The sequence below is a fragment of the Macaca mulatta genome, chromosome 16, assembly GCF_049350105.2.
Source record: "Macaca mulatta isolate MMU2019108-1 chromosome 16, T2T-MMU8v2.0, whole genome shotgun sequence".
NCBI classification, from domain to species: domain Eukaryota; kingdom Metazoa; phylum Chordata; class Mammalia; order Primates; family Cercopithecidae; genus Macaca; species Macaca mulatta.
This window is the reverse complement of record NC_133421.1, coordinates 59,854,487-59,880,613: the sequence shown is the minus strand read 5'-3', so window position 1 is coordinate 59,880,613 and position 26,127 is coordinate 59,854,487. Positions and strand designations below refer to the sequence as shown.

At 57.0% G+C, this 26,127-nt stretch overlaps 1 protein-coding gene across 2 annotated transcripts; it reads right to left on the bottom strand.

The window, feature by feature from the left end:
• Positions 1–941: 941 nt before the first annotated feature.
• On the bottom strand, positions 942–19,075 carry PPP1R9B (protein phosphatase 1 regulatory subunit 9B). 2 transcript variants are annotated; one of them, XM_077971221.1, is made up of 11 exons: positions 18,845–19,075; positions 16,911–17,885; positions 12,878–13,010; positions 11,380–11,500; positions 9,027–9,131; positions 7,863–7,998; positions 7,198–7,350; positions 7,032–7,085; positions 3,193–3,422; positions 2,773–2,869; positions 942–2,603 (listed from the first exon to the last, which is right to left on the bottom strand). In XM_077971221.1, exons 1-11 carry the CDS (start codon positions 19,058–19,060, stop codon positions 2,550–2,552), a joined length of 2,274 nt encoding a protein of 757 aa, XP_077827347.1. In that variant the 5' UTR covers positions 19,061–19,075; the 3' UTR covers positions 942–2,549. The 2 variants fall into 2 exon arrangements, with proteins under 2 accessions (XP_077827347.1, XP_014974807.1); XM_015119321.3 differs by having other exon boundaries at positions 16,911–18,857.
• Between the last annotated feature and the right edge of the window lie 7,052 nt (positions 19,076–26,127).

Here is a 26,127-nt window from a genome sequence, read left to right as displayed (position 1 = left end):
AGGGATAGCTGTGGGAAGCCAGAATTCAGCTAAGCATGAATGGGACCTGTGTGACACAGCCATCTACAGGGGATGCTTCTGGAGCAGACTGTCCCTAAGGGTGCTGGCCACCCATCTGGATGTTGTCAAGGACCCACCAAGGTGACCTTGAAAGGCCCTGAAGTTGGGACTTCACTCCTTATGGCAAAGGTGAGAATCCCCTAGTGCCACACCACTGAGTGCCAGTGCCTCCATGCTTCAGGTCTCTCACATCTGCACACCAGCACCCCGGCAAGGAAAGACTGGCCCTGGGGCCTGCCAGAAGCTCCTGCCCCATTCCCTGCTGGCTCTCACCCCTCTGGGACTTCACCAAAGCTTGTCCCTGGAACCCTGGCACCTAGACTCCCAGACCCATTAGCATTCGAGCTGGTGAGTCAGCACACAGGCTTGCTGGCCCAGCACAGGGGCTGGGGCTATTTCAGGCCACTTGGCCCGCCTGAAAAGGCAAACAGATTTTCTAGGACCCGGGGGACAAAACTGCCAGGCGGTCACCTCCCACTCCCAGCTATCTTTTGATCCTTCACCTGCCTCACATGGTGTGCTTCTTGAAAGTGTCCCCACAGTTTAGAGGCCTTCTGGGGGAGGGACTTGGGGTTCACCTTGCTGTATTTAGCCCATCCTTGGAACTTCATGGAGGCCCTGAAAAAGGAATACAGACTGAACGAACTCGCTAGAAACCCTCAGCCCTGCCCAGGAGGACTGGACAAAAAGCATAGGTGCTGCTGGGTGGAATGGGGGCAGAGAAGCAGTTTGCTGGAACCGGGAACGGGGCGGGGGGACACTGTAGGAAGTTCCTCAGGGTTAGAGGCAGCACTGGTGGGAGGGGACCACTGGGGCAGCCTGGCATCCTTGATCCCTGCCCACTCCCCACCCCAGTGAATCAAGAAATCAGGCAGCAAGGCTCTGGGGGCTGCTTTTATGGGGACGACCTGACAGAGGGCATGGTCCGTACAAAACCGGGAACAATACATACATATATATATTATATACAGAGACGCAGTCCTCCGGACGGCTGGGCAGGGGTGGCCGCTGGCCCAAGCAGCTGGAAGTGGCCCCGCCCACCCAGTTCCGCCCCCTCCATCTGCCGGGGTGAAGTGCGTGGGCCCAGGACTGAGACGGCCAGCTCCTTCAGGGGATGGGGGCACATCTGGGGATAGGAAGGGGTGGGGTGGGGACAAGAAATACTGATCGAAGTCATGGTCTATTTACAGGGGACAAGAAGCCAAAATGGATGGGATAGGTGCTCTGGTTTTAAAAAATGAACAAAAACCCAGTTAGGGCAAGGGCATGAAGTGGCAAAATGAGATGGATTTTGAAAGGGGAGGGGACCTGGGGGGGGTCTCACCTCCCTTGGTCCAAGCCCCAATTTGGGGTTAAAGTGGGGAAACAGAGTCGATTTCACTTAGAAGGCAGGCTGCCAGCAGGGCAGCCCTGGTCTCCAAAAACATGAGTAGTAGTAAAATTTTGCCCTCCAGTCAAAACATTGGAAAAACAGTAGGGGGTGGGGGGTGAGGCTGACTCCCTGCAATGTCAGTAGGCTTCCAGGCATTGCCCTGGGCTGGGCAGGCAGGGCGGCACAGGATAGGACCTGGCTCTCCAGGGAGAAATGTTCCCCTTGCCTAAGACCAGGGTCTCTGTAGCCAGACCCCCTAAGCTGACAGCCTTTCCTCCTGGGCATTCCCAGCCTTGACCAGGAAACCTGGACCCCAGAGAGGCCACATAACAGTTCCAAGAGGAGGTTATGGCTATTTGGCACCTGGGAGAGGGGAGGCACAAGGAGAAATTGAGGGCTGCTGCCCCAGGAAATGGGGACCTGGGGATCAGGTGTCCTGAACTCTCCCTTTTTCCTACTCTCACTCCCCTTTTCCCGAAGGACACATGAGAAATCAGTGCAGGGCCAGGGCCAGGCCCAGCCTCCGGGCTCTGGGGTGGACTCTATCCCTCCCAGGACAGGGAACAGGGATCGGGGAGGTGTTGAGGCAATGCCCCCACCCCCCAAGCAGGAGGGTCGGAATGCAACAGAGACAGCACAATGATGGGGGAGAGGGAAGGGCCGAGAAGGTAGAATCTCAAGTCAAGAGGCCCAGGGGCCACCCAGGTGCCCCATGGGCAGGGAGCAGCCTCCAGTTGGCAGATGCTGGGAGAGCCCCAGCCCCGTTCCAGTCCAGAGACAAAAGCTGGAGTGTGTAAAGTCTGGCAGCTTGATGTGCAGGTGCTTGTGTCCATCGACCACCAGGCCAGCCCTTGGCAGCCCTCGGCCTCTGTGCCTCAGCCCCATGGGGCAGGAAAGAGGCCGCCCTTCCAGCCACCTCTGTCTGCCCAGGCCATCTTAAGGGGGCCTGTGATATGAGCCCTCTGGTCCCTGAAGCTGGGGGAGGTGGGGTGGAGGGGTGGGGGGGAGTCGGGGCACCTGTCCCCAGGCTGGTAGGGGGAGGGGTGGGGTGTTGAGGACAGGGGAGGGAGGACAATGGGAGGGGGTTAATTATTGTCCTGTCAAGGAATGATTCCTGTTAAGTAGAATTGGAATTCCTCAGTGTTTGCAAGTTTCCTTCCAGTTCTGAGATCTGGAAAACAAAGGAGGGTAGGGGGTCAGGTCTGGACACCAGGCATGATCCCAGCCCCTTCCACCCCCCTGGTGAGGACATGGCATCCCCTCCCTCCAGGACCCATAGGGTAGGGGCTTCAGTGCTGCTCCCTCCATTGGGCCCTGCCCACAGGGCGCCCCGAGCCCACCTTGTCCAGGAGCTTGTCCATCTCCTCCTTTCTGGCCAACTCTGACTCCTCCAGAACCCGACGCTGTGCAGTCTCCTTTTTCAGGAACTCTATCTCCCTGGGCATAGGCAAGGGACAGATGGCAGGTAAGGGTGTGTGGTCTGGCTTCCATCCAGGATGACCCAGGTCCTCAGCTCTACCTGGGCAGCTCTGTCCTCCCCTGTTCTCAGGTTGGGAGGCCCCAGGTTTTCCCAAAGCCTCTGGGGGTCTGGCTCTGTGCTGGCTCTGATGCATGTCATTCCAGGCTGGGTGTCCCACCATGGGGCCCTCCAACTTCTGTGCTCCTTGCCTCCCTACTCAGCTGGAGGGGTGGGGAGGGACTGCCCCCAAAAGCCTCTCAATGCTCCCTGGGCCCAGGCCGCCCAGCCCCCAGCCACGTACTTCTGCTGGTAGTCCTTGATGAGGCGCTTGGCTTTGCTATACTTGCGCTCCAGGGCCTGGTACTGCGCCTGAGTCTCCCGCAGGTGCTCGTCCACAGCCTGGCACAGGCTCTGGGCCTCGCCCCAGTAGCCTTCCAGTTTCTCCATGCGCTCCTTGTTCTCCTCCACACTCTGCTCCAACTGCGCCTTCTCCACCCGCCAGCGCCCCTTCTCCTGCTCCAGGCTTTGCAGCTGAGGGAGGAAGGCACGGCCCTGGGTTGGTGGGGGCCAGCAGGAGCCAAAGGGTACCCCCATCCTAGCACTGGTGCCAGAGTCGCCAGGGGATTCCTACAGTTGTGGAGTCCATTGCACCCCAACTACTAACCCTCTTTGACTGAGCCTGAGAACTGAAACCCAGAGAGGAAAGTAGAGCTCGGCCTCAGAGCTCCCACCAGACTCCCTGTCACTGCACCCCTCTCACAGGGAGGCTGGAGGCTTCGGTTTGTCGCTGATACTCTGACTTGGGGCAATGCAACTAATGTTCCAAGCCTCAGTAATCCCATCTGTCAAATGGGAGTGATATGTGCCTCCCAAGCTCACAAAAGCTCTAGTGAGACAGTACATGTGAAGTAAAAGGGCAGATGAGGGTCACCATCACTCTCTGTCCCCTCTCTGCAGCCCCAGCCCTGCTTGCCAGTCTCTGCTCCTCCATCGCTCTCTGTCCCCTCTCTGCAGCCCCAGCCCTGCTCGCCAGTCTCTGCTCCTCCATCGCTCTCTGTCCCCTCTCTGCAGCCCCAGCCCTGCTCGCCAGTCTCTGCTCCTCCATCGCTCTCTGTCCCCTCTCTGCAGCCCCAGCCCTGCTCGCCAGTCTCTGCTCCTCCATCGCTCTCTGTCCCCTCTCTGCAGCCCCAGCCCTGCTCGCCAGTCTGCTCCTGTGGCTTCCTGAACAATCCTGGTTCCTCTCCCAGCTTCCAGGTGACCCCAGCGCAGACCTCCAGTCCCCCACAGCTCAGTTCTGGATCCTCTGTTCTCTCTATACTCACTGCCCTGGGGCACTGGCCCATCTCCCACACCACCTGTGTGCACTCTGAGCCACAAATCTCAAGTCCCAGCCCAACCTTGCTCCCAACTCCCAGCTTTAGCTCCCAGCTCCTCCCAGGTACCATGCCCCAGACCAGACCCCCGCAGCTGCACAAACCTATGCCTTCTTTCCTGATTTGCTCTTTTAAAAGGCCCCACAACCTCACAGACATGTTGGCACTCAGTCTCAGGCCCCTTCCAGTATTTGCTGCAAACATCCCTTGCTCTCTGTCCCCCAGCCACACAGGCCTTCCTGCAGATCCTCAGACTTGCCACAGGGCCTCTGCATGTGCTGTCCCCTCTGCCTGGAACGTCCCCCATCTACCCTCCTGCTTGCCTAATTATTTCCCTCTATCTCACCCTTTGGCTCTCTACTCAGTGTGTCACTTCTCCAGAGAAGCCCCCACAACTCCCTGCAACAGCATAGCCCTATCCCCACCTCTACCCAAATCAGGTTCCTCCTGCTTTAGCAGCTCAGGAAGCCTGTTCTCTCCTACAGAGCCCCATGCCAGTGTGTGACAACACAGTCACTGGTTTGCAGATGCACAAGAACAATGGTCAGCTCTGGCTTTGCCCATCATGGTGATGGGAACAGTACCGGACATCTATAAGGTACCCAGAGGAGGTCTGTAAGTGGAACGCACAAACAGACCTTTGGCGTGTCCCTCCCCTTCATACTCTGCATACACCCCAGGAACACAGCCTGTCACTCTGACCCCGGAAATGCAGTGCTCACCCACCCTTCCTTTCCAGACCCTCTGCCAATACTCTGAGCAGTCCTGGCCTACCCCTACCAGAACACTGTCTGGGCCCCTAACCAGTTCGCCTGCCTCCCAGCACTGCCCACTTTCATGCCCTCCCACTTTGTAGGCAGTGGCTTTCCAAAAAATCCCAATGGCCACATACTCCATGCTATCTATAGGACCAAGGCCAGAGTCCTTAGAGGGGAGGCAGGACACTGCAAGCCAGAGCCTACCCTGGCAGTCCAGCCCTGCCTCCACCTCTCCCCGACAGGCATGCTGCCACCTCCTGGCTGGCCTCCCCCAAAGCCAGCCTCCATGCTCCACAGAGCTCCTCTCCCTGCCAGGAATGCCCCTGCTTCTGCCCCAGCCATCCAAACCCCGCCCTCCTCTCCTGCATACCTCCATGTGGGAGGGTACGCACCCTCCCATGTCGGCAAGACCCCTATAGATCTGTCTCTCCCCACCACAGCAGAAGCCCCATAGGTACTGGGACTCCTATAGTCTAGGTCCCAGCAGGGACCCCATACAGACTTTTAATATGAAATCTGTATATCCACATGCCTGTGAGGGTGCTGGCACCTGACATGCTTGTGTAAGCATCTGTGCAAGCTACACGTGTGTGTGTGTCATGTGTCTCCATGTGGTGTCAGCGTCGGCACCTCTGTGTTGCTTGCCCAGGTGAGAATGTGCATGTCCTGTCACACTCTTCCTAGACCAGGTGGTCTGAGCGATGGCCATGCCTGTGTGTTTCAAAGCAGATGGGTGCAGAGTGGGTTTGCGTATCCAGGCTGATAGCCCCGAGTGTAATGTCACATGAAGTACAGGTCCACTGTCTCTGTGACCGTGTCTGTGTGGAGTGGGTGTCTCTATGTGTCTGGGTGTCTGGGTGAGGGGGTCTGTGGGTACTATGTGCCTGGGGCCAGGCTGCTGTGTGTCAGTGTGTGTATTTCTGGGTGGTATTTATCAATGGGCTTATATATAGCAGACATACATGGGACAGCACGAACACAGAGACACCTAGAGTGGAACTTAGCACGCTTCGGTATCACAGCTAATATACTGACTTTTTTTTCTTTTGAGACAGGGTCTCATTCTGTTACCCAGGCTGGAGTGGAGTGCAGTGGCACAATCACGGCTCACAGTAGCCTCCACCTACCCTGGCCCAAGTGATCGTCCCACCTCAGCCACCCGAGTAGCTGGGATCACCGGTGTGCGCTACCACACCTGGCTAATTTTTGTATTGTTTGTAGAGATAGGTTTTTGCCACGTCGCCCAGGCTGGTCTCTAACTCCTGGCTCAAGCAGTCTGCCTTGGCTTCCCAAAGTGCTGAGATTACAGGCATGAGCCACTGCACCCAGCCTACTTTGACTTTTTATTGAGCACCTATTATGTCAGACATTGTGCGAAAGACTTGACATATATATACACACAAATATATATATATATATATATATTTTTTTTTTTTTTTTTTTTGACATGGAGTCTCACTCTGTGGCCCAGGCTGGAGTGCAGTGGCACAATCTCGGCTCACTGCAAGCTCCGCCTCCCAGGTTCACGCCATTCTCCTGCCTCAGCCTCCCTAGCAGCTGGGACTACAGGCGCCCGCCACAACGCCTGGCTAATTTTTTTGTATTTTTAGTAGAGACGGGGTTTCACTGTGTTAGCCAGGATGGTCTCGATCTCCTGACCTCATGATCCACCCGCCTCGGCCTCCCAAAGTGCTGGGATTACAGGTGTGAGCCACCGTACCCGGCCAACTTGACATATATTATCTCTTTTAATCCTACAACGACCCGGTGGTGTTGGTGCTATTATGACTCCATTTTATGGATGAGGAGGCTGAGGCACAGAGAAGCAAGTGATACTGGAGCAGATGGATCCAGAGCTTGAGCTCTTAATATATCCTCTTGCCTTAGAGCAGCCTGTTCTGTGGGTGCCTGTGCCTAAGTGTCAGCATGTGCAGGTGTGAGGGTAGAGGGACCCTGCTCCTCAACACACGCATGCGCGCACACAAACGCACACGCATACACACCCTCACCTTTCTTTTCAGCTGCTGTATCTCTGCCTCAGTGACTGCGTGCTTGATCTGGAGCTGTTGGGAAGAGGGGTAGGCACTCAGCTCCGGCGGGGTGGGGTAGGCAGTGCTGAGGGCAGGAGACCTGCCTGCCTTTCCCTCCACCACTCCAGGGAGCCCCTCCTCCCACCTCCTTGAACTTGTGCACCAGCTTCTCGGGCTCCATGTCCACAGGGGACAGTGCATCCTCGTTCTCTGCTAGCTCAAACACCTCGATGGCCATCTCACCACCCGGGAACGTGGGGCTCAGCTCCTCATCCTCGTCAGTGGCGTACTCTCCCGTCTGCAAAGGGAGACCGGAGACTGTGGGCCCTCCCCACCCAGCTGCCCTCAGCCCTGATGACCAGGGCTGGGACCAGTCTGCCCATGCCAGACAGACAGCTACCCAGGAATGTGGTTCGTGCCTCCCGCTTCAGCCTGAGGCTGGACCAGAGACACAGTTTATGTCTTACCCCAACAGCCTAGTATTCCCCTGATGACAGAGGGAGTCAGTTCCCCATCAGCCTGGGTCTCTGAAGAAACAGCCTGTACTGTCTTTCCCCTTCTGGATCTATCTCCCTTTCAGATTAGGTCCCCCAAGGCCAGGGGCTATACTCTCCCCTCAGACTTGGGGCTCTTTGAGAGGACTGTGTATTCCTTGTCTGACCTCTGAAGACAAAGAGTGTGACTGGAGGACAGGGAATGGCACTGTGGGCTTTTTACCAGGGCAGGGGAAGCAGTAGAGGCAGATGACTGTAACGCTTCATCTAGCCACCAGGGGGCGACCACGCGGCCAGTCAGGCAGGGACTCCCTACCTCCTCGTCATCCTCCCCATACTGGGCGTATCTCTGCTCCATCATCTCCCGCTGCCATCGCTCCTGTTCCAAAGTCTGCTGAATTAGCTGGGCCACTTCGCTCTGCTCTCCCGGCCGCTCCCGGCCAATCATAAACCTGCAGGGGCACCAGCATCATCCGCTGCCTCTGTCCTCAGCCAGGTAATGCCACCATCCTCCCTGCTGATGCTCCCCTCTCCAAGCTCAGGCCCTCCCAGGGGAGGAGAGATGAGAGGGCTGAGTCCGAAGGCTGCAGTGTTAATAATGAATGGGGGAATGGGGGCCCTTATCAGGTTTCCTTCCCAAGGGAGGCAGGAAGGCCCATTCACCCCTCTGGCCAGTAGAGAGACTGCAGCCAACCTCTAGGCTGGGCTGCAGGGTACATGCACTCAGGAGGCTCTTCCCCTGCCACAGGGGAGAAAATGAGGCAGGGAAAGGTGAAGATGACCCTCCCAGCAGGGATGGGCTGCGGAGGTGTTTCTTGGGTATGCTCCAAGCCCCTGAGCTTCAGGAAGGGGCGGGATGATGGCAACTGGAGATTAGGATGGAGAGGAAATAGTGGAACTTCCAGGCACCAGCCCCTCCTCCCGGTGGCCACCCACATCCTGTTTCTCTCCACCACCCTTTCCTGGGGGTAGTGCCCCTCTTGCAGGGGGGCAGGGAGTGATCCCTGAATGTTAAGCCAGAGGTAGAGTGGACAAAGGGGGCTTCTGATCCAGTCCCCTTGGTTATAGGCCTGGGGAGGAGTCTTCCCAGGATGACACGGGGCTGGTCGGGGGGAAAGATGAGGTCCTAATGAGGGGATCCCAGTGTGGTTAGCATTCACCCTGGACGTCCTAGTTCTTCAATCAGTGAGTCGGGGACAGGCAGGGGGAAGGAAAATAAGCCCTAGAGGACAGTTTGGAGGGGTAGTGGACAGTGGGCCAGGAAGGCTGAGTACTGGTGGCCAGCAGTGGCCAGGGAGCTGGGATGAGAAGGCAGGTGTGAGGCAAGGGACTCCAGGCACAGCAACTCCTGCAGCCAAGGAGTCAGCAGAACCTCTGTGAGCTGGAACACCAGAACCTTAACTGGCTGTAGACAGGTGAGCGGAGTGCCTGGACGAGGACCTCCTGCCCACTCCCATGCCCCACCCCTCTAGGCTCTCACCGCACTCGGCCCTTGGTGTTCCGGAGCACAGACGCCGCAAAGCTCTGGGTCACTCCCACCAGACTTGTTCCATCCACCTCCACCAGGAGATCATTCACCTGGATCCTAGGGGAGTGACATTGGTTAAGGGGTCACAGGGGAATCATGGAGCGAGGGTAGAGGTAGCCTCCTCCCATCAGAAACTCCAGGCTCCCCAGCCCGAGTACATAGTGAGAACTCATCTCTACAAACAATAAAAAAAAAAATTAGCTGGGTGTAGTGGCATGTGCCTGTAGTCCCAGTTACTTGGGAGGATGGGGGGGGAGGATCACTTGAGCCAGGGAGGTCAAGGCTGCAGTGAGCTGTGCTCACGCCACTGCACTCCAGCCTGGGCAACAGAGTAAGACCCTGCCTCAAAAACAAAACAAAACAAAACAAAAAAACAAGAAAACAAAACAACAACAAAAAACCTCACAGGGACTTTGTCCCCACAGGGACCTGGTACTTTGTCTACTTGCATAACATTCACGAGGCCAGAGGATTCAGTGTCAGCCAGGCCCACCTGTGTGGGCAGTGAGAGCCAGGCAAGCAAAGCAGACACAGGCGTCCAGGACCAGGAGAGGCGGCAGGCACACTTCCTGTGACAATCACACTCTTGTCCCCTCCTCCATCATACTTGACTAAGCGGTATGACATTCTCAGAGTTCATCTCTGCCATGCACACTGGCCAGGGGCCCCACGGCACACAAGTGACAGCCACCCTCTTACGTGTACATTTCTGCACAGAATTGAGTGCACAGATGTCCTCCCAAGTCCCCAAGACTGAATGGCACTTTCTCAAGTCCCACACACACCTGATACAGGTGCACCTCCTGACACACTCCAGTTGTGTCCCCTGAAGCCCGTGTTCTCCACACAAGGGAAGGTTCAGTCCGGCCTGCCGAGGGAGATGGAGGGTGGGGGGCCTCTCAGGCACCTCCCTCCTCCACTCCACCTCCCTGGCAGCTCCAGGCCTTCTCTCAGACTCCCACACGGAAATGGAGGAAATGGCCTATTGTCAAGAGCTCACCCCAACACACGCCACTCCCAGGTGGGCATGAGTGAGTGGCCACGGCCACCATGCACACTCACTCCTTAGACAACCCACAGGCAGCAATGGGAAAAGGCTATGGAAGTTCACACTGGGAGGGGGAAGGGGTAAATGAAAGGGCATCCTGTTCCCTGCCCCTCTCCCTGCCACCCGGGCTGCAGCAGGTAGAAGCCCCTTGACAGGGCAGCCCCATCTCTAGCAACAAGATCCCAAAGTCACCCAGCTGCACAAGGATACCTGCTCACCTTTGTCACATGGAGGGGGTCTGGGTTTGAGGTATCACCACAAGAGATCCCCCATGTCAACCTCTAACTTACAGCCACCTAGGGGATGCTCTACAGCCCTTCCTACTGCCACTCCCCACACCCCTGCAATACAAAGCTAACACAGGGGTCCCTGGCTGGCACACAGCTCCAGGATGCCCTCCCTGAACCTTCTGTCCCACAGAACTCACCCCCTGCAACCACGGATGCTCGACAAAGGCATGCACACTCACAAGCGCAAAGAGAGCCAGTCTCCAGAGCCACCGCCACCAATGTGTCTAGTCACAGCCTCCTGGCCCCTGCTCTCTATGCCCCAGCCACACCTGCCTGCTCGTGGCTCCACGGCCTGGAACCTCTGCACTCACTCCCTCAGCACAGCTAACTCCTGCTCAGCCTTAGCTCTCAGCTCCAGCACTGCTTCCTCCAGGAAGCCTTCCCTGATACCCAGAGAGGTTAAGCTCCCCTATTGTATGCCTTCACAGCACCCTGCATTTCCCTCTATTTCACCACTTTTTGTGTGTCTACTTGTTCAATGTCTACCTCACACTACACTGCACACTTCTCAAGGGCCAGGCCCTCACCACTGACTCCCCAGGGCCCAGGACCAGCCCAACATTGTCAGAGAGTCAATGTTTGTTAAGCGGGGGGGAAAAAAAAAAAAAAAAAAAGCTCAAATATACTCCAGGCACACAGGTTCCATGCCTGTCTTCTCCCTACCAGGGCCCAAACCATACTCCAGACCAGGATGCATAACATACGCCTACAGCCCCCATGGTCACCAGTCCCTCCTGGAGAACGCACGCTCCCTGAGGGCATGGGGGCTGACTGTGCTCGCTGTTGTATTTCTGGGGCCTGGAACGGCACCTGGCAGGGCAGTGCTCCCCGAACATCTCAGCTGCACACACAGCACAGAAGTCTCCCAGAGAAGGCCCACCCCACCCCCAGCTCAGTGGCTCACCCCACCGAGGATGGCCAGTCGGGGAGTGAAAAAGGGTTGGGCAAGACTGGGGAGGATTGGTACCTGCCGTCCCGATGGGCCGCACCACCCTCCGTCACGGTCTTGACGAAGATACCCAGCTTCTCCAGGCCCATGTCCGCCCCAGCACCCATGCCAATGATGCTGATGCCCAGGCCCTCGGAGTCTGTGGAACAGAGAGTGGTGAGATGACAGGGCTTGTAGGGGACATACAAGACTCTCCACCCCGAATTCCAGGGCACAGACCCCCATCAGGAAGCAGTCCCCATTAGGGGATGTCCCACAACTGAAGAAGGCGTATGGCTCTGTCCACCTTCTTCGCCAAGGCAACTAGGAGGGCTCCTGAGCCACTCCCTGCTCTTTGTCCCTTCCAAAGAACCAATGGGTAGAAGTGTGTGCCAAAGGTGGCACAGGCAGGTTAGACTGTTGTATATGCAGACCAGGGCGTGTGGCCGGGATGGGGGTGGCCAGGATGGGACTCAGCCCTAAGCCTTTGGTCTTCTCCCTCTTAACCAGTCTCATCTGTACTCACAGCTTCAAGGACCAAAGACCTCCAGATTCTCTCTCCCCTGAGGTCCATTCCCCTATCCACACCTGCCCCCGCCTGACTCATGGGCCTCTGACGTCCAAACTAATGACCTTCCCCCACAAACACTCCCTCATGGGGGATGCCACCACCACCTGCCACCTGCCAGACCTGGGAGACACCTGGATTCCTCCCTCCCACTCACAGCCTCCACCTGAGCCAAATGACCCCCAGATCCTGTGGATTCTATCCCTGGAGATCTTTCCAGTCCACCCACACCCGTTCTGCCATCTTCCTGTCCACGCCACAGTGGCCTTTCTCCATTCACTTGTGATCCCCTCCCTACACCACAGCCTGGCGTGGTCTTTCTAGACCTTTCCTGTGCCTCGAAATGGCTCCCAGTCCATCTTAGCAACAAGACCACGTGGTCTGCAAGGCCTCATTTGCATGCCCTTCTTGCCCTCCCTGTGAAAATGCAGCCAAGCCCCTTTCCTGCCTACTCCCCTAATTCCTCCTCACCAGAGTGCAACTCAAGCCTCACTTCCCCGGGGAATGCTCCCAAGCACAGTCTGGTTAGGTCACCTGGTTAAACGCTTTTACAGCAGCCCCTCCTTACCTTCCCCAGCCCCTATTCCAGCACCTAAGGGTGCAATTAGATGTGACTGTGCCTTCCATGTCTGCCTTCCCCATCCATCTCCCCAAGAGCCCATCACTGTGTCCCCAACACAGAGCCTAGGACCTAGCACACAATACCCTACAGAGACCTGTTAACTGAATGTGCAAATGTGGTTCCATGACTGGGGTGGTGGGGGTGTGGCTTGGCCTGGGTCCGAGTCCCTGTTGGCTCTGGGTGCCGACAAGGGAGAAGCAGGGAAGGTCACCAAGGGCCCGAGTCAGAGGGAGAGGCCCAGCAAGTCTGTGGGAGCCCCTGAGGGCACAGGGCAGGAGCTGGCGCCAGAGATGAGACCCGGGTCAACCCCAGCTGTGCCCAAGTGGCCTGGCCTCCTGGCCTCTCACCCTTTTCCAGCTCCACAGGGAACAGCTCCAACCTTTCCACCCGCTTCTCCAGCTCGTACTCAGCAGAGGCCGCCATGGGATCCACATCCTCGTTGCGACGATCGTAGTCCTCGTTGGAGTAGGTGCTGAACACCTGGGGAGGGAGGCAGCTGGTCAGAAAGGCCGGCAGGAGGACAAGGGCAGAACTGGCATGAGGAGGCTGAGGAGGCAGGCCGAGTTACCCACCCCATGCCTCCCCATGACAGCCCTGAGATAAGGCCTCGCCCAGCCCCAAGAGACCCCAGCTCTGAGCAAAACAAAGGCCCTTATAGTTCTGGAGCCCAGGTTCAAGACAGAAAGGGACCCAGCCTTGGTTGACCCGCACTGCTCTTCTCTCTGCAGCTCCAACCAGCGTGAGCATGATCTGCCATAGGCACAGAAGGGGAATCCTGGAGAAACGTCCAACTCAGGAACCCAGACACCCAGATAGAGAGAAAGTGAGATAGGACCTAGAGAGCCAGATAGGCGAGAGGGGACACAAAGACAGACACAGAGAGGAAGGAACAGGCTGAGCAGAAGAGGGGAAGAGGAGGAGGGGAGAGAGGATAGAGAAGATGCTGGAGGATGCCAGATGGGGAGAGAGGGGGGAGCGGGTGTGAGACAGCAGAGGGTGAGGGGAGCAGGAGGGGTGGAAGGGGAGAGGTACCCAGGACTGGCTCTGAGTTGCCACTCAGGTGGATGTTGGAGCAGGGGAGGGAAGCAGGAAAGACCACCTCTATCCCTGTGGAGAAAAGGCAGGCCCTCCACCCCCAGGAGCCCCTCAGGTGGCAGGAGCAGGGGAAAAAGCTGGGCCCTGCGGCCTGGCCTGCACACCCAGGCTGCTCTCCCTCCACAACTGCAGCTCTGAGTTACACCCCCTGTCCCCCATGTGCTAGGGGGCCCAGGAGACTGAGGAGGGGACGGCCTCTGACACTACCCACAGTGAACCCAGGTGCCATGGGGCTCCAAGGGCAGCCCTGCCTTGGCATCTCCTGTACCCCTCTGTTGTCTCTCTCCCGTGTCTCAGCAAAAAAGGGAATTCCTCAGCTCTGACCCTCTCGGAAGGACAGAGAAGGTGGGGCTGGGCTCTATGGGAATGTCTAATTCTGGGCCCAGGCAGGGGTGCCCCCAGTGGGAGGTTAATGAGCACCATTTGGGGTACCATGACATGCTCAAGCTTCATTGCCTGCAGTGACAGGTTGGCACCACTTGGAGCCAGGCGGGGGCGGGGAGGGATGAGGAGCAGTACTATCAGATGGCTGAGTCTCAGCCCCAAGGAGTCAGACTAGGACCCCATCTCCCCCAAGGGCCCTTGGCAGGGCCCTGTCTCCTCCAGGAGCAGACCTTGTGGGCACCCTGGCAGGCAGCAGCACTCTTGTGTCCCAGCCTTTGTCTGGGCTTGCTCTGTGTCATCCCCACCCCCTACCAGAGAGGCTCACTGCCACAGTGGGAGAGGGAGGGGGTGCTCATAGGACTAGAAGGCTTAGGTGAGAGGGACCCCTCTGGTCCCTTAGCTCAATTTCACAGCATCAGAGAAACTCCGGCTCCAGCCCTTAAAACTCATCTTCCATTGCACCCTTTGAACAAACAGGCTGCCCACCTTACACATAGTACAGGGCACCAGGCCCACTGCCCAAGGTCACATGGGTTAAACTGTGGCCAGGCAGGATGAGACTGCACCCAGCTGGGCCAGGTGGGTGGGTCACCGGTGACTTTGTTTCCACCGCACACATGCCCCAGGCTCTGGGACAGGGCTGGTGTGAGCTTGGACTCAGCAGTGGGATTTGGCCCACTTTGCATTGGAGTCCCCTGACTCTCACCCCCTGCTCTGGGAGACAGGGTCCCTTCATCCTTCAGTCTCTACAGTCTCCTGGGTCAACCAACCCCTCCCTGACAAACAGGGTCACACATACCCACTGTGACCTCCAAAACACACCCTCACAGCCTGTCCTGGGCTGCACCCTGCCCTCTTCTCTCAGCCTATCAAATCCTGTTCCCTTTCTGGTTCTGCCCCCTGCAGGAATCCCAGGCCTGGGCTCAGAAGCCCCAGACCACCTCCTACCCCTCCTCGGGTTGCCCACCATGATATGCCGGTCTAACAGAGGGCCCTACGTGAAGTCCCACCTCCCCCAGGCCAATCTGGAATTAGGTTCTCTGCCCTCAGCAGAGGCCTCCACCTCCAGAAGGGGAACAACTGGGTCATCCATGGGGCCCGGGACCCTGGACTTGGCATCAAGGCAGGGGCAGGAAGAAGAAAAAGTGGGGCCCCTGTGCCAGGGTGGGGAGGAGGAAATCCCCAGTGAGGCTGAAAGCCAGCCACACCGGGCCCGCCACACACCCTGGCTCTCACACAGGGCGGGCCAGCTCCAGAGTCACCAGGGAGCCGGGAAGCACTGCTCCAAATCATGTGCTATTTTTTACCAAAAAATCAGGGTAAGGCGTCAAATATAGACAGTCAGAGGCCCAGACCACACTCCATCTCCGAGGGCATCCGGCTGCTCGCAGAATTAGTGGGGGTGGGGTGGGGGGATCCAGACTCTGCTTCAGAGTCCCAAGAAACAGTACAGTCCCCCATTCCCTTCAGAACCCCACTGCCTTCAGGAGGGGAAAGCGGTTGGGAGAGGACCCCCCAGGACCCAGCCTAGGGGAGGGACTGGCCTGGGAGGGGAAGAGCAGCCACTCACTTTTAACCTTTCAGGCCTCCTGCTGGGGTGGGAGGTGGGAGAGAGGCAGAGAGAGGCTAATATTCCGGTCGAGTGAGAGGAAAGTTGGGCAGCTTCAATGTCCAGGAGTAGTTATGGAAACGGCAAGCAAACAGATGGTGGTTTGGCTAGGGAAGGGTAAAGGCCGGGCAGGGTCCAGGCCAAGGAGAGTCCAGGGACCTGGACACTTCCATGGGGCGGACCTGGGGCCGGGTGCAGCTGAGCCTGGGGTGGTGAGAAAGAACCCTGCAGGCTGAATGTGCCAGCCAAGAGTGGAGGGTGGTGGGAAGTGGGGGGAGGGGTGGCCTGGGGTTTTTGATTCCCCCCAGGGGATGTCCCCTCCCCATCGGCGCTGTTCTGAGGGCCTCCAAGCTCTGGCATAACCCACAAACCAACCACCAATAGTGGCAGTGGGGATGAGACTCCCAAAGGGGCAGCTCCCATCCCTCTTTCAGGGCTCCTAGAGAATGTGGGAAGAACACTTGGGGCCTGCCAAGGCCCTGGGAGTCTGTCCTATTGAGCAGCCAAGAGCAAAGGCATGCCCATTACTGCCAGGCACCCAGGGGGATCCTAGCCCCACCTCCTCCCCTCCATGCCTGCAGAAGGCCTCTCCCCATCAAGGACCACACAAAGTGCCCCTCCCTGTGCAACCAGGATGGGGCAGCTGGCCTGCAGGGACCCCCAGGGAACACGGCGCCAGTCAGTCACATGGCCACAGACCAGCTCACCCTCACGATCTGCTTCCCTCTTTCACTTCTGCAAACTTGGGGTGGGGTGCAAACAGAATGGAGGAAGGGCTGCCGTCCCCTGCAGCTTCGTTTTGAGAAGTTCCTGGCTTTCCCCTTTCTCACCCCATCCAGCTCCCATACAGGAGGAGAGCACCCCTAGCCCCCCTCTACCCAGTGAAGGGCAAATATCTCTCCTGAGGACACACACACCCCTTTCACGCTACCCAAGCCCCAGCCTCTGGCAGCCTCTGGAGTAAGGAATGTCTGGGCGAGGAAGGCAAAGCAGGTGTCCCAGAACCTGCGTGGGGCAGGACGGGTTCTGCGAAGTGGCGGGGCGGGGCGGGGCAGCAGGCGGAGGAACCTGAGGGCAGGTCGGGGCAGGCCACCCCCCTCGCACACCTGAAAATCCCTCTCTGACAAACAGCTGGAACTCCCCCACGCCCCCCTGAGGGTGGGAACTTCTGGGAAGGGGGCTGGGTGGCAGGGGCTGACTCAGCCTGCCAAACCCGGCTGGCTGGCGAGCCGGGGGCGGCCGCGTGCACGTGGCAGGGGCGGCGCGGGGGCGGGGAGGGGGGGCTCACTTACTTGGATGGGCGCCGTGCTGAAATGGATCTTCCGGCTCGGGGCTGGGTCCTCCTCCTCCGACAGCCCCGGGATCTCCACGCACCCCGACTCGGGCTCGTAGGGGGGCTCCCCATCCTCCTCGTCTTCTTCGTCGTCCTCCTCTAGGGCACTGCCCCCAGAGTCCTCCCCGAGCCCACTGTAGGCGCTCACGTCCACCAAGTCCGCCTCCGAGAAGTCCTCCTTCTTGGATTCATCTACTTCCTCAGGGGCCACGTCCGGGGCCCGGCCATTGCCCACCCCCCTCTCTGGCGGCGCTACCGCCGCCGCCTCCTTCTCCGGGGCCACTTGGGCCTTTGGCTGCTCGGGCGCGGGGCTGGCTGCGGTTGCCGCGGTGCTGCCATTCTCCAGGGCCGCGTGGACCGTAACCTCGGCCTGGATCACCTCCCCGGGCGCCGACTCGGCCTCCGACTCCCCGCTCTCCTCCACCTCCACCGGCTTAATCTTGCGCACCTCCCGGGGCTTGGGGGGCGGCCGGGCAGGGGCCACTCGGTGCTGCGGGGGCTGCTGCCCTCCGGGGCAGCGCTCTTTCTCCGCCGGAGCATCCCCCGACGGGGCGGGCGGCGGCGGCGGCGGCGGGGGCTGGAACACCCGGGACCGCTTGCTGACCAGCTTCGAGTTGACCTGGGGAGCCCCTGCGGCCCTGGGGAGCCCGGGCCCGCGGTGGAGGCCGGTCCTCGAGTCGGCCTTCTCGAAGACGGCGCTGAGCTGGCTGACCGTCGGGGACACGGCGTCAGCGTCCAGCTTGTCCAGCGCCTCAGTGCTGCCGTTGAAGCGCACCACGACGTCCAGCTTCCGGTCCTGCAGGCCGGCGCGCTCCTGCCTCAGCAGCCGCCGCGCCGCGGCCTCCTTGTCGCCGCCTGCGGCCGCCGGGGCGCTCCGTTCGAACAGCTTCCGCGTCTCCTGCAGCCGGGACGGCGGGTGCGGCGGCGGCGCAGGCTGCGCGGAGGGCGCGGGCTTGGAGTCGAAGCGGCTCACGCGCTCCGACACGCTGGTGCCCAGCTTCAGCAGGGCGCTGTGGTCCACGTTCTCGTTCAGGCTGCTGGCCCGCGGCAGCGACAGGCGCACGCCGCGATCGGACGCCCGCGGGGCCTCGGCCAGGCCCGCGCCGCCGCCCGCCTCGCCCGAGGGCCCCGCCGTCGTGCCCATCTGCAGGAACATACTTTTGATGCGGTGGACGTTGGAGCCATATTTCTTGTGGTGGGCCCCCTTGGGTGCCTCGTCGGGCCCGGGCGCGTCGGGCGGCTTCAGCGCCTGGATGCCCGCCTCGTAGGCGCTGCGGTGCGGGGAGGCGCTCCGGAGGGGACCCCCGGGCCCCCGTGGCTCCGTCTTCATCATGGTGGGGGGAGCCGGGTTCGCATCCCCTTGCTCCCCGCTCCCCCCCTTCAACAGGCGGCTGGCCAAGTCGGGACCACCGCCCCCTCCCCCCGATAAAAGAAACCCCAGAAGGCCTTTTTTAGGGTCCCCCCAAAACCGCTGCCAAAAACAGTTAATCCCGCTTTTTTAAAAAAATGAAAAAAAAAAAATCTCCAAGCGCCCTGTGTGTGGGTCGCCTCCCCCAGTCAAGCTGCCGAAGACAGCCAGCCCCGCTTCAAAAGCCCAAGCGGCCTGGTACGGTCGCCCCCACCCAAATTAGCAAAGCGGCGTCTGGGGCCGGTGGGAGCGCGCGCCCTGCCCGCGAAGCAGCCGCGGCGTCGCCGGCTCACATCGTCCGAGGCGGTGTCAGTGGGGCTGGCAGCCCGGGCGTCCCCCAGTCCGGCCGGAGGCCTCGGCTCTCGGGGGGCCCGGCACCCCAGCGCCCATGGCTGCTCCGCCGGCCCGGGCCGCTCCGCCGCCGCGCCTCCCTCCCTCCCTCCCTCCCCCCCGTGCCCCGAGCCTCGGTCTTTCTCTGGCTCTGCCCGAGCGGCGGCTGCCGGAGACCGAGCGGCTGCCCTTCTCGCCGCCGCCGCTGGGGGACTGGCACCTCTGGGTCCTAAAGGGATCGGATTTCCGGGGCCGGAGCCTGTGAGCCCTCCCCTTCCCCTCCACCCGAACGGATCCCCTCCCCTCCCCAGCCTTCGCTGAGAGCCTTCCTCTGCCCCCGGACATTGGCCAGCCGTCTTCAACCCTTCCATCACAACCTCTGACTGCGGCTTATCACAACCCACAGAACCGCACCCCCATGAAATATTGGGCGGAGGCAGTACATCCACGATGGTCTCAATGTGAGGGGAGGGGGGTCTGTGGGGAGGGGCAGAGGTTCATTCTTCAGGGTCCTCGGAGCTAGCTCTTCGGTGTGCTTCAAGGCTTTAGCATCAGAATCGCTGGGCGCTTGGTAAAAATACAGATTTCTGAGCTCTCCCTCGAACCTTGTGTAGGAGAATCTCAGAGGCTGAACCCAGGAATCTGCATTTTAACACTTCACTACAGGGACTCTTTGGCACCCTTGGAGGTGTGAAACCTTGGCCCAGTGCTGGTGACCTTTCGATGGTGGGGGAGGGGTCGTGAAGAAAGGAGGTGGACCCCGTCATCCAAGTAGCAGGGGATCATCAAAACTGCCCCTTTAGACGTCTGGAGAGGATGTCCTGTCGCCTGTCTGCTGTGCACCCGTCTTCAGGCCCCTACCCTGGCACTCCTGCGTCTCAAACCGGAAGGAAGGGTTTGGGAGCAGGAATTCTAGAGGCCTGGGGCCAAAGTTTTCCCAGTGAGAGCTCTAACTTGGGTCTCTGATTTAAAGGATCCTGGCGACTGTGTTCCGGTGGGGGTGGGGGGTGGGGAGGGTGACAGTGACCTACACATCCCCTGTCCTGGCAACCCAGAAAGCTGTTTGATGCTCTCTGCACCCCCCGCATACACACCTAAGGTGCTGGTGCTTCCTGGGCCCTGGGTGTGAGGGTCCACCCTCTGGACAGGTCCAGGTGAGCGGGTTCAGTCCACACATCCCAGAAACTGGTGAACACAATGGGCCCTAGGACCCAGAGAACAACTCAGGCACAAAGCCTCCCCCCACTCCCAGCTGCTTCCTGCATCTCAGGCCTTTCTGCGGCCTCTGCCTCCTCCCCCGCCCTCTTCCCCTCCATCCTCTTCCTCCTTTTCCTAATCTCCCACTCTCTCCCCCCTGGCCTGGAAGGGCTGGCAAAGGGAGCCCTCTTACCGCTCCACTGCAGGGGTGTGTGTGGGTTTTGTGGGATATTAACGCGTTACCATGTGCAAAAGAGCTTAGAGTACAGCGTGGGGGATGGGGTGTGGGGAAGCCGCCTGGGAACCCTGGATATTGGGATCGGGAGGGGCCAGGAACGGCAGGACTGATCCTGAGGCTGGTGCTAAGGAGGAGGGAAGAGCTAGGTTGTGAGCTGGAGCTGGAAATGAACCCAGACCTCAGACTTTCCAAATGCCACCTGCATCTTTGCCCAGCTGTCCAGGAAAATTCCCCCTCCGCAGTTGTGCACTTTGGGATGGGCAGGGTGAAGAAGCCTCTCTCCTAACCCTTCTTAGAAGGCCTTGTCAGGAGCAAGCTTTGGGACTTGGATTTCCAAACTCAAGATGGGGTCTTGAAAACCCCTCCCCACAGGCCCCCCAACCCCAATATAGAAGTCCAGAGAAGACAGAAACCTCTCCCAGCTGGGGTTTGGAAGTTTGGACAATGTCCTCAGAAGCTCTTGTGTGGATTGGAGGAGGGCGCAGGCCCCTGTGTTCTGCCCAGAATCTCCCACACCCTTGGTGGTGAGTCATCTTAACTGGTCCCAGCACAAGGGGTCTGTGCCCACGCTTCTGGCCAGGTGGGGAAGCCCCCAGTTTCTGAGGGTGGGAGGAGGAGCTGAGGCCCAGCTGCTAGGCCCAGAGACCCTCGGACCTCCAGCATTTCCGGTAGCAGCTTAGAGCAAACTGGAATTACGGGGATTCTCTTGGGTCTCCCTTGTCCAAAGGTTTATGAGTCTCTGGACAAACCCCTTTAACAAATCCCTCTAGGGGGTTTGGCTTCAAGAGGGTGGAGCTAGCCAGAGCTTGGGGGACTGAGGCTAATCAGTGGGATTATTATTTCATGGGCTCCTGGTTAGCAGAGCAACACCCTGGCCAGAATTCCCAAAGATGCTTTTATGGAGCAATAAGTGCTTCACCGTCACTTGTTCTCTGGTGTCAGGCACCAAGCTGGCTGGCCTGTGAGATGGGTGAAGAATGGGGTATCATTCCCTCCATCCCTTCTCTGCCTGTCTGGAGCAGTAATGGCACCTGATAGGAACAAGAAGGGTTTGAGAGGGTTACCATCCAAACTGAAGGCTTTAAATCGAATTTTCATTTACTGGGCTGTCATCTTCACCTGCTTCCTCCGGTGAGGAAGCACTCCAGGATAATTTCACCATCCTTTCTCTTTCCTTTGTCTTCATGGAAGAGACTTTGATGGCCAAGTTGCCTGGTGGTCTTTGGATGGAAGTTCCTTCCTTACGTTTGCCTTGGCATAGCGTGGTTGACCTAGGAGCCAGGCTGCCAGCGTTCAAATCTTGGTTCCACTGCTTACTGGCTGTGTGACCTTGGACAAGTCACTTATCCTCCTCTGTGCTCTGGGAGGATAAAAGAAGGCCCAGAAAGAGACAAGAGTGGCTCAGACACGGAAGAGAGGGTGTGGGGGAGGAGATGCCTTTCCCAGCCCGTGCTAAAAAGGCCAGAGGCTGCAATAGGCAGAGATAATTCACCCCCAACTCTCCTCCTGGTAACGGCCCCCGCCATGGCTTTCCCACACACCCCCAAATCTGATGAGGGCCCTTGGGAAGATGCTCTGTTAGGATTCTTCCCCAAGGCTTGCTAGTTTTAAACACTAGGTGTAACTGCAAAGATGGTGATGAAGGCAGGGAGAGGCCTGATGAGTGATAAGTCCCGAGCCCTCAGCGCCCTGGGCACAGGCCCAGGCTGGGTGCCAAGGCTGGCTTCTCTTTCCAGCCCTGGGGCCTTGAGACTCAGCTTCTAAAAGCGGTTTTTCCTTGGCCACGGTCATCTAAGCAGAGGCTGGCCTAGACCCTGCACTTGGATCCTTGTGTGGTGAGCCAGTGGTCCCCACCCAGTTGCTCTCCCTCATGGGTTGTCCTCTGCCAGGGATTTGGGCTGCTTCTAGGATGCTGGAAAGGTATGCTTGTGTGTGTACACCTCAAATCCAGGATGTCAGTGTTGGAGGGGCCTTTAGTGACCCTTGGCTGACTTCTTCACAGGGAGAATGACGAAAGCTGAGGAGTGACATACCTAGTTTTAGAGGAAACAGACCAGGCTAGGGTTCATGAGGTCTGAATTGAGTCCTAGCTGCCCTCATTTGCTGAATGACTGTGGACTGGTCATGTCCCCTCCCAAAGCCTAAGTTTCCTCAAAAAACTCAACTTGACTGTCTCCTGAGCATAGATAACCGTAGGTGTCCCCTCACTTTTGTGCATGAAGCACAGCAGAACACAGGCCTTGAAGTCGGGCCATCTTTGTTAGAATCTCCAACTTGCCATTCCCCGGCTAAGGGACTTCAACAAATTCCTTCTATAAGATGGAGATAATATACCAACTTCATAGAGTTGTCGTGAAGAATAAATGGGTCCTCAATGCATAAGGCACTAAAAGGGGGCTCAGAGTGTTGGCTGTTACTGATTGCAGGGTATGCAGGCACATGTAGGGGTGTGCGCCTGCATGCATGTGCGGGCAGGTGTGGCTTAGGATGTGTATTTCTATGTGTGTCTTCACAGGACTTTGGGGCTCTCTTTTTTTAAGGTTCATTATGTGAAATTCTGAAATATAAACACCCCTTGCCTACAGCTTCTCCAAATCTTTGGGGGTCACTCTTGGGTTGACCTCTCTTCTCTACTTCCCAAAGGGTTTTTCACTCCTGCCTGTGGGTGCCTCAAGCCCCTCATTGTCCCTGCAGGGAGAGGGGTCGGTCCCTTATGGTCCTCTCACAGCCAGGAGACTGCCTTGCTGCTGGTTCCCTGTGCTGTACCCGGTTTCTTTCTATCACTCTCCACACTTGCTCCAGTGGCTCTTGGAAAGTTCAGATACATCTTGGAGACTGGGGAGGAAGACTCGGTAGGAGGAGTCAGGGTGTGTGTGTTGGGGGGCGGGGGAAGGGGTGGGACAGAGGAAAGATTTCTCCAAATCATCAGTTGCTTTAAAAGAAAGCCTATATTTAGCTGGGCTTAGAGGGCCTGTAAATATGTATTTTGCAAGGCAGACAGCCCGTAGCCGTGGGAGCTCCAGAGATATGCAGGGAGGTCAAAGAAAAAAAAATAATCAGAAAGATTAGGCAATATATTTTGTCATCAGCAAATTCAAAGAACTCTTTCTACTGCCTGCTCTCACTGCTAATAATACACATTTCTGTGTTTGGATGGTTCCTGTGTTTCATCTGCTCTCCAGATCTTGTGCAGTGGGTGCCTGAGAAGGCGACTGGCTCTCGGAGACACCTTTTCCTGCCAGCCTTTGCCTCATCTGCCCTGGGTCAAGGGAAACAGCATCCCGCCATCTCCATCCCCACTAGCCCGCCAGGCTCTGCCTGGCGCAGGTGCAGCCTCCAGAACACCAGCTCTCAGGTCTCCCACACTCAGTGCCCAGTACGCAGGTGGCTTTGGGGTGAGGTGTGGGGTGAGAAATCCTGCACTTCAGGGCAGTTCTACTTCAGAGACCTCTTTTTTCTACAAAAATGTTCATTTATTATTCTTACTTTTTTACTTTTACTTTGAAAGTTTCTTTAACAGTAAGAAGCCTTCAAAGAACCATGTGACAGAATTTACAAATGCTAGCAATGTGTCATTTTTGCTTTGGGTTTTTACATATAAAATAGAATATTTGGCTGGGCCCGGTGGCTCACGCCTGTAATCCCAGCAGTTTGGGAGGCCGAGGGGGCCAGATCACAAGGTCAGGAGATCGAGACCATCCTGGCTAACACAGTGAAACCCAGTCTCTACTAAAAGTGCAAAAAAAATTTGCTGGACATGGTGGCAGGCGCCTGTAGTCCCAGCTACTCTGGAGGCTGAGGCAGGAGAATGGCGTGAACCTGGGAGGCGGAGCTTGCAGTGGGCCGAGATCGCACCACTACACTCCAGCCTGGGCAACAGAGCTAGACTCTGTCTCAAAAAAAAAAAAAATTGTCAAGCCCCCTCTTCTTTCTCCCCAGTTCCATCGTCCACCTCCCCCAACACTGGCACACTTGGAATACAGCTTTTCTAGACCATAATTTTTGCATTACTATATTTTAATTGTAGCAAACTAGAGATATAAAATTCACCATTTTATGTGTACAGGTCATTGGCATTAAGTATAACCACATTGTTGTGCAACCACCACCACCATCCATCTCTAGAACTTACTTTCATCTTCCGGAGCTGAAACTCCATACCCATATAAGTCCCCATTCCCCTCTTCTGCCTCTCGGGTTCAAGCAATTCTCCTGCCGGAGCCTCCTGAGTAGCTAGGATTACAGGCCTGTGCCACCATGCCCGGCTAATTTTTGTATTTTTAGTAGAGGCAGGGTTTCATCATGTTGGCCACACTGGTCTCGAACTCCTGACCTCAAGTAATCTGCCCACCTCAGCCTCCCAAAGTGCTGGGATTACAGGCATGAGCCACTGTGCCTGGCCTAGAATCATGTATTTTAAAACTTTATGTAACAAGGGCAGGTACAGGGTCTCATGCCTATAATCTCAGCACTTTGGGAGGCTGAGGTGGGAGGATCACTCGAGGCCAGGATTTCAAGCCCATCCTGGGCAACATGGCAAGACCCCGTCTCTACAAAAAAATAAAAAAGTAGCCAGGTGTGCACTTATAGTCCTGACTACTCAGGAGACTGAAGTGGGAGAATCACTTGAGCCCAGGAGTTCCAGGCTGCAGTGAGCTATGACTGTACTTCTGCACTCCAGCCTGGGTGACAGAGCAGGACCCTGAAAAAAAAAAAAAAAAAAATTTATGCAATGGCCATCGTACTATGTGTACCATTTTTCCAGTCAACATGATTTTTACAATGTAGCCACATTTGTTCATTTGATTTGTTCATTTTAACTTCTGTTGATTATTTTATCAGGAGAATAAGCCACAATGTATTTATCAATTGGGTGTTTAGGTTTCTATGTTTTGCTATTATAGCTATTTATTTATTTATTTATTTATTTTTGAGATGGAGTCTCGCTCTGTCTCTCAGGCTGGAGTACAATGGCGCAATCTTGGCTCACTGCAACCTCTGCCTCCCAGGTTCAAGCGATTCTCCTACCTCAGCCTCCCGAGTAGCAGGGATTACAGGCACATGCCACTGTGCCCAGCTAATTTTTGTATTTTTCGCAGAGACGGGGTTTCACCATGTTGACCAGGCTGGTCTCAAACTCCTGAGCTCAAGTGATCTGCCCGCCTTGGCCTCCCATAAAGTGCTGGGATTCCAGGCATGAGCCATTGTGCCTGGCCTGTTTTGCTATTATATAAACAGGGCTTCAATTAACATGCTTGGACTTTTCTCTGAACCCATTATTAGGGCATATACTTAGAATTAGAAAGCTAGGTTTGTCGGGCAGGCACACTTTGAAGTTGACTAGTACTGCCAAACTGCTCTCTACAGTGGCTGAACCAATTGATCCTTTCACCACCAGCGTTTGTATAAGACATCCTGTTTGACCACGTCCTTGCCAACTTTTGCTCTTGTTAGACTTATGTTTGCCAATCTGATGGGCATGAAGTGGCATCTCATTTGCAGCTGCATTCCCTGCCTATGAGGTTGAGCATCTTATTCTCATTGACCATGTGGGTTTCCTCCAGGCAAATCACTTATGTTCATATCCTTTGCTATCCTATTGTAGTTTTTGGTGCAAGTTACAACAGAAAGCCCAACTAGAAGGGGTTTAAGCAAAAAGGAATGTTTATTAGCTCACATAACAAGAAGTCCTGGGGGTGGTTAATTCAGAGGCCCCGCTGTGACATCAAGGACCAGGTTCTTTTTGTCTTTTTCCAACACCCTCTCATTGTGTTGATTTGTCTCTTAGACTGGCCCCCTCGTGGTCCCAAGATGGCTGCCTTTCTTGTGCAGACAACAACGTCAGAGACAGAAGAAACTGGATGCTTTCTTATTAGTCTCTTTTCCAGGGGTCCCCAGCAGGAGACCTTCCAGAATTGCATAAACGTTCACACCTAAACTAATCATTGACCTGAGGAACTAAATTATCATGCTATATTTAGACCAATCATCATTCACCTGATG

What these genes read in the sequence shown, in the direction of transcription:
- PPP1R9B (XM_015119321.3), bottom strand. Translation starts at nt 18,284, where the DNA reads ATGATGAAGACGGAGCCACGGGGGCCCGGGGGTCCCCTCCGGAGCGCC. An exon ending in CCCTGTGGAGCTGGAAAAGG is followed by an intron (nt 11,501 to 12,877) that starts GTGAGAGGCCAG and finishes TCTGTTCCACAG; the next exon opens with ACTCCGAGGGCCTGGGCATC. An exon ending in TACAGCAGCTGAAAAGAAAG is followed by an intron (nt 3,423 to 7,031) that starts GTGAGGGTGTGT and finishes TTCCTCCCTCAG; the next exon opens with CTGCAAAGCCTGGAGCAGGA.